This window comes from Babylonia areolata, chromosome 2 (genome assembly GCF_041734735.1).
Source record: "Babylonia areolata isolate BAREFJ2019XMU chromosome 2, ASM4173473v1, whole genome shotgun sequence".
Taxonomy (NCBI): Eukaryota; Metazoa; Mollusca; class Gastropoda; order Neogastropoda; family Buccinidae; genus Babylonia; species Babylonia areolata.
In genome coordinates, this window is record NC_134877.1 from 22,528,640 (window position 1) to 22,543,639 (window position 15,000).

The 15,000-nt window shown below is 39.6% G+C and overlaps 2 protein-coding genes across 2 annotated transcripts in view; one reads left to right on the forward strand and one right to left on the reverse strand.

The window, feature by feature from the left end:
* The window catches only part of LOC143299210 (ATP-citrate synthase-like), an 83,217-nt gene extending 81,329 nt beyond the window's left edge, over positions 1–1,888 (reverse strand). The window contains 1 exon segment of the mRNA XM_076612404.1: positions 1,734–1,888. The gene's annotated coding sequence lies outside the window, so the exon portion shown is untranslated.
* A 1,926-nt stretch (positions 1,889–3,814) lies between these two features.
* LOC143299216 (TM2 domain-containing protein amaretto-like) lies at positions 3,815–13,565 on the forward strand. The gene is made up of 5 exons (XM_076612415.1): positions 3,815–4,131; positions 6,123–6,210; positions 7,698–7,813; positions 9,434–9,522; positions 10,124–13,565. The coding sequence occupies exons 1-5, from the start codon at positions 3,962–3,964 to the stop codon at positions 10,246–10,248; spliced, it is 588 nt and encodes a 195-aa protein (XP_076468530.1). The 5' UTR covers positions 3,815–3,961; the 3' UTR covers positions 10,249–13,565.
* The last annotated feature ends 1,435 nt before the right edge of the window (positions 13,566–15,000 follow it).

Below are 15,000 nucleotides of genomic sequence, written 5' to 3' on the forward strand. Positions count from 1 at the left end.
TACTATCTATCTATCTATCTATCTATCTATCTATCTATCTATCTATCTATATATATATGCACACTCATTTTCTTTCCCCCTCACACACACAACACACATACATGTGCACATGCACATGAGAGACACGTATAAACCTAACAACATACAAACACACATAAACACACACATACTCTCTCTCATGCTAGTGCTTTTATCATTATATCTATCATCCTCAAAAATAAAGAATTTTGTTCTCTCTCTCTCTCTCTCTTTCATACACACTCTCTCTCTCTCTCTCACACACACACACACACACACACTACACTACACTACACTACACACACACACACACACACACACACACACACACACACACCTGTAGACAGGACCTTCCCTTTGGTCAATCCCAAACATATTTATATGTTGTACCACACTAAACAGGAAGTTCTGAAACCAGTCAGATCCGCAATCTGTAACTAACACTTTTGTCTTACACCCACAAGAGACATTCTTTTTTCTCTTTTCTTTTTTCTTTCATGTAGGATTCAAGGAACAGCAACCTTCCCAGTGTAATCCACACCAAAGCCACACAGGTCTTAACATCCTGTTCCTCAATACATAGGTGGTTCATGAGTGAGCATGCATGCATCCATGTGTGTGTGTGTGTGTGTGTGCGTCTGTGTGTGAGTGTGAGTGTGTTTGTTTGTGAATAGAACGCAACGGAACAGAAAAGAATATAAACTTTGTCATGAAACCTTAAGGTTTATAAGACATGAAGCACATAAATGTATGTGTGTGTGTGTGCGCGTGCGCGTGTGTTTGAACAGAACAGAACAGAATAGAAAAGGATAAATCTTATTGCCATGAAACCTCAAGGTATAAAAAGACACGAATGACATGTATAAAAATGTGTGTGTGTGTGTGTGTGTGTGTGTGTGTGTCTGTCTGTCTGTGTGTACTCTCAAACTGTTTCTGTCCAGTCATAAAAAATACTCCAGGCATTTAGCTTTCAGAAAACAAAAAGAAATGTGTTTGAGAAAGATTCTGTGTCCTCTCACAAAGTGACCAACCTTCACTGTAGTATGCAATGTTTTAATTTGAATTCACTTACTGATACTTCATTACCTGTTAAATAAAACTATATTGGTTTTCTAAATAAACACTGTTAATAAATATAATGATAAACTTCTGGAAACTGAAATAATGTTTCAGCTTACTTTGTGAAAAAGCAAACTATACTTATCAGCATACAAAATTCATTTATGTGGTTATTTAATGGATCTAATGAGTACACATCTTTGACAAATCAAGAAAAAAAAACACCCAAAAAACCAAGGGCGGATGTGCAGTTTGATCTATGACTATTGAATATCATAGGGTTTTGTTTAATTTGCACAAAATATCAAGCTAAATCACTACAAATTAGTATAATATGTAACCATTTCTTCGTTCTTTCTTGTTTTAATAATCAAAACATAATAATCAAGGTAAATCACAAATGCTAGACTGTTGCCGGTTACTGTCGTGTACCTAGTTCTTTTTTATTTACATTTATATGACAATGTTTTGTTGTTTTTGTTGTTTTTGCCACGTTTATCCCCTCCCCCTCCACCACCCCGCCCCTTCGATCCTCACGGTTGTCAGACTAGTCTCAGAGCGGAGGATCAGAAGTCGGCGATTGCCACAAAAGAGATCTAGCCCCGGTCACCCGTTCTACAACCTTACAAAATTGGATAAGATCTCTAGGCTCTTACCTTCTCTATCAACGCTCGAATGAAGAATGACTGACGCAACCACGCAACGGCACAAGCTATCTCTCACGCCACCAACGTACCGCCTTGAACACTACAACGCACGACCACAACGCACGTACCAGCATGGATTTCGCTGGCAGACAGGAGAGTGGCTGTCGCGTGTTGAGGTCATCAGCCGATGTGGTGCGTGATCAACATATACTGTCTGCAATGACTACCTTTGTCGCTTGAACGGTAGACTTAAGGCGAAGAGTTCGACGTTATCTCCACATCTCGCATGCGGCAGTGGTCGCAAGTCCTTCGGTCTGCTTACGCCCTCGAACTTCGGTCCATCCTCTTTTTCACGTGTGTCCAAGGCCTGCAGCACGCTCCTTTGTGTTGAATGTTGCCGGCCGTCAAACAAACCTTGGCAGAATCCCAGTCGAAGTCAACACTGCGGCGCAGACAGAGGTTGATATTAGTTCTCGGCTTTAAAAGACTAGAAAGGAAGAAAGAAAAAAGTGTCCCATCTGCAGACGCAAGCACTTTTTCTTGAGTAGTTTCTCTGTCTGTCTGTCTACCCCCCCCCCCCTCCCTCTCAGGCTGTCTCTCTCTCTCTCCGAGTCTCTCTCTCTCTCTCTCTCTCTCTCTCTCTCTCTCTCTCTCTCTCTCTCTCTCTCTCTCCGGCAGTGTCTGTCACGCTGTCTCTCCGAGAATGTCTGTCTGTCGTGTCTGTCTTCTGTCTGTCTGTCTGTCTGTCTGTCTCTCTCTCTACAGTCTCTCTCACTCCGCGGAGCCCCCACCCCTATCATCGCTCTCTCTCAGTCTCTCCGCTCTCTCCCTTCAGTGTGCAATGAGCATCCCCCCCACTACCCTCTTTATTGCTATGTGTATCTCTACTAGTTTAGACTTAGTGTTTCATATTCACATTCTATAGTATTTGATAACATACACAATATCACGTAATGATGCCTATGCGTGAGTAAGTGTGCGTGTGTGAGAGGGTGTGTGTGTGTGTGTGTGTGTGTGTGTGTGTGTGTGTGTGTGTGTGTGTGTGTGTGTGTGTGTGTGTGTGTGTGTGTGTGTGTTTCGACAATGTTTTTTTTTCTTTTTTATGTGGATTATTCAGTAACACTATTCTTTTGCCTCTCAGTCTCTCTCTCTCTCTCTCTCTCTCTCTCTCTCTCTCTCTCTCTCTCTCTCTGTAGTGTGTGTGTGTGTGTGTGTGTGTGTGTGTGTGTGTGTCCCCACGGTGCCGTGGCGGCGACGTCAGTGCCGTCAGTGTGTGCGGCCGCCGTGTACTGACGTCACAGTGCCACGGTCACGGTGTGTGTGTGTGTGTGTGTGTGTGTGTGTGTGTGTGTGCCGGTGCAGTGTGTGTGAATGTCGATCTTGTTTCAGGACGCCGGCCGGGGACTCCGGGATCAGTGTAACTGACTTGAACTGAAAAGCGCGGCGGCCAGTGCTTATCGGTGATTATCCTCGAAAATAAAGAATTTTGTCTTGTCTTGTCTTGTCTTGTCTTGTCTCTCCAGTCTCGGCTCAACACTGAATCAGCCTCAAACTGATATTGACGCTCTTAAAGTCAGTCAACGAAACTAGACCTCCAATTAAGTACAACTGATGAACTCACTGTCGTTAAATGGACTGAACTTAACCACGTGTCTCTTCATCCACTGACACAAAAATAAGCAAAATGATTGTTGATCACATCCAGACAAAAGAGGCAAAACACGATAGATGAATGTCCTTCCAATCCAACGTGACTTAAAAGTGCACCTACTGAACAGCCTCTAGGGTGATCATCACACACACACACACCCGGCACGCACACACACACACACACACACACAAACTGCCGCTGGCGGTCCAGTCGCGTGTGTGCATGCATTGAAAGAGAGAGGGGGAAACATTGAGTTCCAAAAGTAGCAAATTTATTTTGCAGCCCCAGCCCATGAAAAATATATTTTCAGTTAGATGAAAGGATGACTTAGAAAATCGCGAGAACTACCTTATTGTACAACCATTGCAACTGCTTCTATATTCTTTGCAGACGGCGATTTTAACACGTTTCATGAAAGGTAACTCTCAGTTAACAACACCGAAGGAAAACATGGCTTTCTATTTCTCATATTTTGTGGATTTAATCTGAACTTTTTCGTTACCTGTGATTAGAGAATTACCTACAAAACTTATGGGCAGTATCAAGAGCAATAGGGTGGTTATTTTTGCATAAAAGAGCACCCACCATGTTTTGCAAAACGACGTTTTGGGTTTGTATGGTGGCATCGGTCGGATCAATACTGTTGATGTGTGGCTGTCAGTTTGTAGGTCCGCCTTTGGATTTGGACTACTCCATGAACGAAACGACCAATTACACCTATGATCCCAACGGACCCCTTGTAAAATGCAGTTTTTTGTAAGGCAGTTTCTTTATCAATAGTGTGATTTTTAAAAGTTCTTTATATGTTCCTGCTTGCACCCCACCCAACCTTACAAAATATGCGTTTTTATATATTTATTATTATTTTATGAAATAAATGTTTTATTGGCTGACTACTTCCTAATGATAATAACAATTGATAACAGTTGCAGAGTGGCAATACAAAAAGTCCTGCATATTTTAGGTATGAAGAAAACTGGTCTATTCCTACAGTAATGCTCTGACAGTCTCAAGCACTAGTGCAGGAAGAGATTATATGTCTTGACCATTAACAGCTCAGCTGGCAAGGAAATAAATTAGGATTATGCCTATTGTTTTGGGGTCTTTTCATATGAAGCAGCATACTTAATTGCAAAAGTATACATTCATTTTTTTTCTTTTTCTTTTTTGTCATCGGACAGTGACTCAGTTCTAATTTCCTGTGCATTTCTGGAACTCATGATTTTCAAAATTGATGGAAGTTGCTGATTAACACTACAACATGGCTACCCAGGTTATAAAACAGCTGTTGTTTGTGATTGTAGAGGTTGGCATTTGAATAAAAATCTGTGTAAAATTTTATTGCTACTACTGTTATATATTATAGTTATGCTGCTTATGATACCTGTTATTAGTGTTAATGGACATGAAGTAAAAAAAAAAAATTCCTTTACCAGGGACATTATATTTCATTATAAAATGTTTGCTTGTAAATTTTATGTCAGTATGTTTTATGTTTTCTTGCTGCTCTCTCTCTGTCTGTCTGTCTGTCTGTCTCTCCCTCCCCCTCTCTCTCTCTCCTCCCTCTCTCTCTCTCTCTCTCGATATATATATATATATATATATATATATATATATTTTTTTATTTATGTCAAAACCCAGTCCATGCCAAGGAGAAAGAAGAAGTCTGGAAAGTTCTGTCAGCAGGATTTCGTGAAAAGTTGTGAACAAATGTAGTTTATAGAAATTTTGCTAAGTGTCAAGGACCATGCAGTCAGTTAGAATACTGAATAAGATGAAGGTGATTATACAGACAGAAAATAGTATCCAGATATGGGGAGCTTTTAAAGGATTCTTCAGTGTTGTGAGATACTTCCTAGTAGGATAATAGAAAAGTTGTGCATGGATCTATCTATATCTGTCTGTCTATCAATATTATTATTGTGCGTGTGTGTGTGCGTGTGTGCGCGTGCGCACGTGTGCCTAGAGTTGACTTAAGATTTTGCGCCTTTTGAATATTATTATTATTGGTAGTAGTATTTTTTATATATTTATCTGTTATTTATTTATTTATTTATTTTATTTTATTTATTTTTATTTTTATTTATTTATTATTATTATTCGTTTTAAATTATTATATATATATTTTTAAATATAATTTTTGTTATTTTTTACTTTATTTATTTTGTTTTTATTATTTATTATTATTTTGTAATTTTTTTTATTTTTATTTATTTAAAAAAAAAAAAAAAAAGAAAAGAAAAAAAAAAGGAAATATTTATCTATTTTTCTCAAGGCCTGACTAAGCGCGTTGGGTTATGCTGCTGGTCAGGCATCTGCTTTGCAGATGTGATGTAGCGTATATGTATTTGACCGAATGCAGTGACGCCTCCTTGAGCTACTGATACTGATACTGATGCTATCTATAAATCTATTTATCTACATCTATCTATCTATCTGTCTCTCTGTCAGTCTACCTGTCTGTTTGCCGTTTGTCTGTCTGACTGCCTTGTCTATCTATGAATTTAAAGAAAATTTCTAATCTTCACCATTGTGGGACGGAATAAGGGAGGTGGGGGGGGGGGGGGGGGGGTTGGTAATTACACGCCTGCTGGGCATTGGTGGAAGAATGTGCTCTCACAGAATGCCTTCCAAGTTTGTTTGTTTGTTTGTTTGTTTCAGATAAAATGTTTGAAAGAAAACAAAACTACAAATGTATATTTCTGACCATACTTTTCATATATTATATATATGCATGTATGTTACAGGCCGATGGAATTTCTGAACTGCAGTGATCCGCTGGACCTGAAGGAGAATGCTACTGAACAGCAGGTCAAAGGATATGGCTGCACAAAAGTAGGAATCATTCACTGTTTAAAATAGCATTGATCTTCTTCATTTGTGGGCTGCAACTCCCATGTCATTTGTATATATATGTACATGAGTGGGCTTTTACATGTATGACCATTTTTAACCCCGCCATGCAGGCAGCCATACTCCGCTTTTGGGGGTATAACCTTGATCAAAAGCCTACCTACTTAGATGTAGATGTCTCCATGTTGTTGGGACACATGAAGTAGTCAAAAGGGCTGCATACTGTTCTTCTTCTTCTGCACATTGATGTATTGTTGGTTCATTAAAAATATAAGGTGATTAAGACTCATCACATTCATTTCAGCACACACACACACTCATACAGTCTGACAATGGGTGTGGAAAATGGGTGAGGGATCGGATATGGTTAGGGGGGGAGGGTTGTATTTAGAAAAAAACAACAAAACAGCAAACAGTGGCATTGTGTGGCATTGGGTTGAGAAGGTCTTCCATTGCATACCACTAACAAAACAAGAGAGGCAAGGCCTTCAAGACTTACTTGTGATAAATTACGTCCCCTAGCATTAATTACAGAGTAATTTCCCTTTTTTTTACTATCTACACCAAAACGTTTGCAAAATAAATAAAAATTCCATGCTTAGCAAAAGAAGTTCCTGTTTGAACAAAAAATGATAATAATGACTCCTCTTGTTGTTGTGTCAGAATAAGAGGTCAAAGTGCCAAGTTTAGAGAATACAAAAAATATAAATATAACAGTAAATGCAGTTTGCATATAATTAGGCTTTTTTTTTATTTTTTTGTGCCCATCCCAGAGGTTCAATATTGATTTAAACAAGATGACTGGAAAGAACTGAATTTTTCCTATTTTTATGCCAAATTTGGTGTCAACTGACAAAGTATTTGCAGAGAAAATGTCAATGTTAAAGTTTACCACAGACACACAGACACACGGACACACACACACACACACACACACACACACACAGACAACTGAACACCGGGTTAAAACATAGACTCACTTTGTTTACACAAGTGAGTCAGAAAAAAGAAACTACAGCAGGCTACCCACCACAGCGTGGCATATGACCAGCGATTGGTGTTAAGTATTGCTGGGAATAGTACTTCATTACAATTACAAAACATCTCAAATATATCCACAGTCATCAGAAGCCTGCCCATAGATAGATACCAAACCGATCATGCTTGATTTAATTATCACAGTTATCAAACTGATCCTGTTTGAAATTAATCCACCATCTCATATTCTTCTTTCATGAAATAGTACTAGCTTATCACAGTTATCAAACTGATCATGTTTGAAATTAATCCACCATCTCATATTCTTCTTTCATGAAATAGTACTAGAATTCAAGTTAATTTCTTTTCTGTTTTTACGAGGTTTTGACTATGGTCAGACATTCATTGGGGTTTTTTTTCTATGTACATTTGAGCATTTATTTTGTGTGTGTGTGTGTGTGTACGTGCGCATCTTTTCTGTGCGTTTCCAGTGGGGTGGTGAAAGGTATGAGGAAGTGCAGAAGACGAAAGTGGTGTGCACGGTGCTGCCTGGCATAGAGTGCTTTGGGAACAGAACTTTTTTGAGAGGCGGCATTCCTTGCATACGGTGAGTCAGAGACTGGTAGGCAGTGGTTTGTTTGATTTTGCAGTTCTCCAGAGCTAACTCTTGAACGTCGTTTGCATTGATTCTTGTTTGTACAACATAGAAATAATCATTAAGCCATAGATATGCTTTCTTTTATGTTAAAACATGATTAAACAACACACACATGCACCAGCACAAGCATACAGTGATACACATCACACACACACACACACACACACACACACACACACACACACACACACACACACACAGTGACACTCACCAAATTATCAGTTTATGTAAATACCTTTTTTTTCTGTGCAATTTTGTTTGCTTCTTTTTTTTTCTTTTTTTTTACTGATGAAGGTTGATGGAATTTCTTGAGTGTTATGTGGTAACATATTCTAATTTTGTAGGTATAAAAGAAAGAAAGAAAAAAAGAAATGAAATATCAAAAAGAAACATCAAAGGATCATTGACTCTGTTTTGCAGAACTTCACAATATCATCTATAGCCAGGCGAGCAAAAGGCACTTTATAGATATTAGATGTAGACACACGCCTTTTATGATTATTGTTATTATTATTATTTTTTTTTTCTTTTTGTATTTATTTCTCTGGAGCTCGTTTAAGTCTGTAACAAGTATAGCTGTTTGGTAAAACATTACACACACACACACACACACACACACACACACAGAGTTACACTCAGTTACACTCACTCACACACACACACACACACACACACAATCACACACACACACACACACACACACACACACACACACACACACCCACACAATTACACACACACACACATACACACACAATTACACACACGCGCACGCATGCACACACACACACACACACAATTACACTCACACACACACACACACAATCACAGACACACACACACACACACACACACACACACACACACACACACACACACACACAACATTATTTGTTTAAGTTTTACATTTATGTCTTATAAGGTGTTTGATTTGAATTTAACATCTTGCCAACTGGGAGAAAATTAGAAAAAAAAAGAAAAAAAAGCCCTGTCCAGGTTGTCTCCCTTTATTTTTCTGTTCCATATCGTTCAATGAGTGTGAATGGAAAGTTTGTGTGTGTGTTTTTTTTTTCTGTAGTTTAAAAATATCAGAACAATCTTCATTGTGTATCATGGACGAAGATACAGAAACGGGATAATGTTTTTGATTGTCACTTTGGCACAATAAGATTGATGGAATTCACACAAGAAGTCTTTTTAAGTTATATAACTCAATTTAGATCCAGTGATACATTTTGAGAATCTGAAATATGTTTTGTTTGTTAGTTCCCCCCCACCACCCCCTCCCCGCCGTCCGACCCCCCTCTCCCCCCCCTCCCCCTTCCCCCCTCCAACTCACAATGATTTCAAGATATTGATTTTCATCTAAGTTTGTATGTTTTTTAATTCTTGCGATTTTGAGTACAAATACACTTCTTTTTTTTGTATATAATACTACATATTTTATAGTTTTGTGCATATATTCACTTTTATGGGGGGTATATAGTACTACATATTATGCAGTTGTAGGCATGTGACTTAAAAAAAAAAAAAAGAAAAGGAAAGAAGTATGGTACATCTTTGTCACAGATATAATGGACACCATTTTGTGACTACCTTGATGTACTCGGTCCTCTTGGGATTTCTGGGAATGGATCGCTTTTGCCTGGGTCATACAGGTTCGAACCTTTTCCAGTGCATTTTCTTGGTTGTTTTTTTTTTTCAGAATGTGTGTGTGTGTGTGTTTGTCTGTCTGTCTGTGTCTGTCTGTGTATATATATATTAGTTGTACATATACATGTGTGTTAATACATTCCTGCAAGTCAGCTTGTGTGTGTGTGTGTATGTAGACATATATATATATATATATATATAGGTTGAGAGATAGATAGATATATGTGTGTATGTGTTTGTGCATGTGTGCGTCTATCTTGTGTTTGTGTATGTGTGCTTATCTTGTGTATACATAAATGTGTGTGTATGTGTGTGTATATCTTGTGTGTGTATGTGTGTGTATATCTTGTGTGTGTATGTATATATCCATATATATGTATGTGTATTATGTATGTGAGTTGCAAGCTGTGTGTGTGTGTGTGTGTGTGTGTGTATCATTGAGTGTGCTTCGTATGCGTGTGTGTATGTGTGTGTGTGTGTGTGTTGTGTGGATTGAAAAGCGCTCTGCGCAATGAGGAAAGCGCTGATAAATGTCCAGTTATTACAATTATTATTGTTGTTATTATTATTATTATTATTGTAGTTACGATTTTGTGTGTGAGACAGGCACAGCAGTGGGCAAGCTGTTGACGCTGGGAGGTCTCGGGATCTGGTGGATCATCGACATCGTGCTGCTGGTCACGGGCATGCTGAAGCCGGCCGACGACAGTAACTGGGTGCCCTACTTCTGACAGCTTCCAGACACACAGTTTCAGTTTATCCCCCGAAAACGGAGTATGGCTGCATAGTTGGCGGGGTAAAAAAAAAAAAAGGATCATATGCATAAAAGCCCACTCGTGTACATGTGAGTGAACATGGGAGTTGCAGCCCACGAATGAAGAAGAAGAAGAAGAAGTTTCAGTTTCTCATGGAGGCGTCACTGCGTTCGGAGAAATCCGTATACGCTATGCCACATCTGCTAGGCAGATGCCTGACCAGCAGCATAACCCAACGCGCTTAGGCAGGCCTTGAGGGCATACTTATGTATTTGTTTTTCTATCAGAGGGTGGCAGCATATCTGTAAATTACTCCGATTTTTCCGAACGAGCATTCTGCCGATTTGATGTGGTTTGGTCATTCTAGAGGTGTGACAGACATGTCTACTGTCACAGTTTGTCTGTATTTGTTATGGATGACTTACAAAAAAACGTCACTGTGTTATGAAAAATACAAAAATATACATGACTGTTTCAGAAAAAAACAACCAAAAAACAAAAACAAAAAAAAACTGCTTGTGGTTGATTTTTGTTTTCAGACTGCAGTTTAGACGTGCACTTGCTAGCATTCCGTGGGAACAGAAAAATTTGAAAGGCAGTGAATTATGAATTGGCAAACTAACATGGTGATGATGACAAATGCATGTGAGAACGGCACTGAAAAGACTTTGAGCTGTTATGAAAGGGATGCATACGAAACACCACCTGAGGCAAAAATCAGAATGAGTGTCGTCCAAGTGTGTGACGGGCTCAAAACTGCAGTGACTGCAAGCAAATGTAACGTCGTGTTACTGATAATTATGGTTTGTTCTCAGATTTTAGGAGGTTGTATTACCAATAATCAGATTCTAGGATAGGCATGCCTGGGTTAATGCCAGTTACGGGGGGCAGCACGTCTGTAAATCATACTGGTTTCCTTACCCCCAAAAACGGAGTATGGCTGCCTACATGGCGGAGGGGGGGGTGGGGGGTGGGGTAAAAACGGTCACGCACATAAAAGCCCGCTCGTGTACATACGAGTGACCGTGGGAGTTGCAACCCACAAATGAAGAAGAATACTGGTTTCCATAATGGCATTTTGACAACTCAATGCGGTGTGTTCAAAGATAGAATTGCTCCGTTTCCAGCGCACACAAACGTTTGGTTTCACCGACGTTCATTTTTGATGGTGAGCAAAAAAAAAATCATGATTTGGATTATTATGTGTATGTACTGGTTACCCTCCCAACCCTACCCCATGAAAAATGTGGATTGAGACTGGGAAAAAAAGTGATTAAATGAATGGTCAAAGAAAGTGTGATTGGGAGAAAGAAAGATTATTTAGGGAAAAAAAAAAGTGTCTCACTTAAGGTGCAGGTTATTTGTGTGTGCTTTGTCTGGGTTTTAATCCGTTGCTGTGCTGATGACTGCTGTACATTACTCCTCAATCATCAGCCAATATTGGATTCAGAATTCCAGACAGATGCCACTTTGACTCGCTTAGAAACTCTTCCACACTCGCCAGAATTTTCTCCTCCTCCACTAGAGACTTAAAGGTGGTGGTCGAGACGCTATCATTTTTGGTTGAGACAATAAAACTGAGGTCCCTGAGTGCAAGCATCCACTTAGCACACGTAAAAGAACCCATGGCAATGAAAGAGAGGCAAAATTCTGGAAAAAAACAACAACAAAATCCACTTACATACGTGTGCGGACATGCTTGTGACTGAAGCCAGACTGAATGAATGATGAGAACCTATCTAAAGGCAGACGTCGGTGGGTTTTACCCAGTAGGGCAGCCTGTTGTGCAAATGAAGTCCTGGAGACCAGTTGCATAGCTTGGTTCTAACTTTTTTGACAGTTACACGTGACTAAATTTGCCTACGTTGACCTGAACTACGCCATTGGTCAGTTCCATACTACACACAGTTGGTTAGTAGTGGGTTACGACCATGCTAGGCTCTTCCGTCCGAGCAGTGCAACTGACTCCTTGTTTGTAAGATGTTCAAGAGTTTGGTTTTTGAATGTGGACAGGCGCTTTGTATGTATCAGTATTGCTGCTACTAACTACCACTACTACTACTGATGATGTTGATGTGCACTGGTATGGTCAGAGTAGAGGAAAGACTTGAAGAGAGGTGAGTAGAGAGAAAAAAACAAAAAAGGACGGGTGGGGGCGGAGGATGGGGGAGGGGGAGGAGTGTAAATACAACAGTGTAAGTGTCAGGGATGGATGTTTTGAAATGATTTTCAACGTATCTGTTTCATGTTTTTTGAGAGCAACAATGTGAGCCTGAGTGTTTAAATGTTGAAGTGGGCCGTGCCTTTGTATGAAAGGGTTGTGCTCTTTGAGTCTTGTTCCAATGTTGTATTGTATTGTATTACTTGTATTACTCTTTTTTTGTCACAACAGACTTCTGTGTGTGAAATTTGGGCTGATCTCCCCAGGGAGAGCGGCAATGCTACACTGAGAGCGCCACCCTTTTTTTTTTTCCTGCCTGCAGTTTTTTATTTTTTCCTATCGAAGTGGAGTTTTGTACAGAATTTTGCTAGGGATAACCCTTTTGTTACCATGGGTTCTTTTACATGCGCTATGTGCATGCTGCACACGGGACTTCAGTTTATCGTCTCATCCGAATGACTATCGTCCAGACCACGACTCAAGGTCTAGCGGAGGGGGACAAAATACTGGCGACTGTGCCAGGATTCAAACCAGTGTGCTCAGATTCTCTTGCTTCCTGTGCGGACGTGTTACCTCTAGGCCGTCACCCCACAGTAAGCAGAGAACATGTTTTGCTTGATGTCTCTCAAGGCGACTCTTACTCAGTCCTGTTTTACGACGAAGTGATTATTGTCGTCAGTAGCAGGCTTAGGCGGTGTCCTAAGTACTGTTGAATAGAACAGGCACAACTGATCCCCACCTGAAGCGACTCAGCAGCAGTGCAGGGTCTCTAGTGTGTGGCCTCCTGGTTCCTTGTGGATTGCTGATGCTAGGACTGTGATGGATGAATCCTGGTGGGGCTGTGTATTTGGGGACTTGGAAAAATAGCTGTGTGGGGTTAATGCCACTAAAACGATGCAGATGATGGGGCAGCAGCAACAACAACAACAAAATTTGCTGGATGTTGTGTTACTGGTTGAGGTGTGTGATGAAGATTTATTATTGATTTCTTGTTTTGAGTTTGACTCTGTGTGTGTGTGTGTGTGTATACACATCTGTACAAATCTTTCATGGGTGTCCGGTTGTTGTTGTTGTTGTTGTTGTTGTTGTGTGTGTGTGTGTGTGTGTGTGTGTGTGTGTGTGTGTGTGTGCAAGTGTGTGTGAAAATAACAGAATTTTTGTAATTAATAAATATTAAAAACTTTTCGTTCTGTTCATTGCAGTGTTTCAGTCTGTTTTTCTGCTCTCTTTTAGTGATAGCATGCACACACACAAAAAAAGTGTTTCATCTTCACATTTTGGAGATGGAAGCTGTCATTTGCTATTGTAATGATAGATTTTCTGTGTTCTGGTTTTGATTAATTTCTTTGTTTTTGAGCCACCTCCAAGTTATCGCATTTTTTTGTTTGTTTTTAGATAGAAAAAAAAACCACACCCAAAAACAGGCCTTGCAACTCATTAGTCAGTCACACACACACACACACACACATGTTCATGGGGGGAAAAGAAAATCAACTAGTTTATTGATGTGTGTGCCTCCGTTGTAGCTGTTTTCTAATTACTCGGACGATGTAGGACATTGAAATGTATTTTATAACTTGTCAGTCTTTTGAACAAGAATTATGCAGTAGGGAAAGACAAACAGAATCTTTGAGAATATAAGGGGTATAACTCTGGATAGGAAAATAATATTGAAGAATGGAAGTATTCACTCCCTTGAACAAGAATTATTCCGCAAGGAAAAAGACAAAGCCAACAGAAGCGTTGAAAATATAAGGGGTATAACTCCGGATAGGAAGACAAACTTGAAGAATGGAAGTATTCACTCCCTTTAAGCAAAAGTGACAAGTCTGCTGGAGAAGGGGACTTGCAAAAAAAAAAAAAAAAATCTATTAATGCAATAGGAAAAAAAAAAAAAAAAGGAAAGAAACTAAAAATATTTGCTTGACATACATGAGTCATTTTCACTGGACATAGTATCTTTGGAGCCTCGCATGTCTAGTAATAATAATAATGATAATCACAATGCAGATTGACGCTCCAAACTTCCAAGACGGGCAACTCGTAGACTAGAGTTCACAATGAAAGCTTGTACATACGTGTATGAATATAGTCCAGGATGATTAGGCCAATTATATGGGACGACCCGGAGAAAAAAAATTCAAAGAATTTTATTATATATATATATATATATATATATATATATATATCCTTTGCACATATAAAGTTCCATTACTGTTGGTTACTTTGTGAAAGTTCCGCAAAAAAAAATCCATTCCCAGCGACACAATACATACACTGAAGTGCGACATACCACACAGAAACAAGCACGTGCACTCACAAACACATGAGCAAAGACACACTGACACACACACACTGGCACACACACACACACACACACACACACACACACACATCTTGTTCATCATCATCGAAAAAAACCCATTTATGTAGCGCTTTCAAACCTCTCAACTTGAAAGCGCTTTACTTATGACACGTCGGTCAGACACAACACACACACACACACACACACACACACACACACACACTACATGTGACACACACAACCGGCACATCTGCTGGTGGAC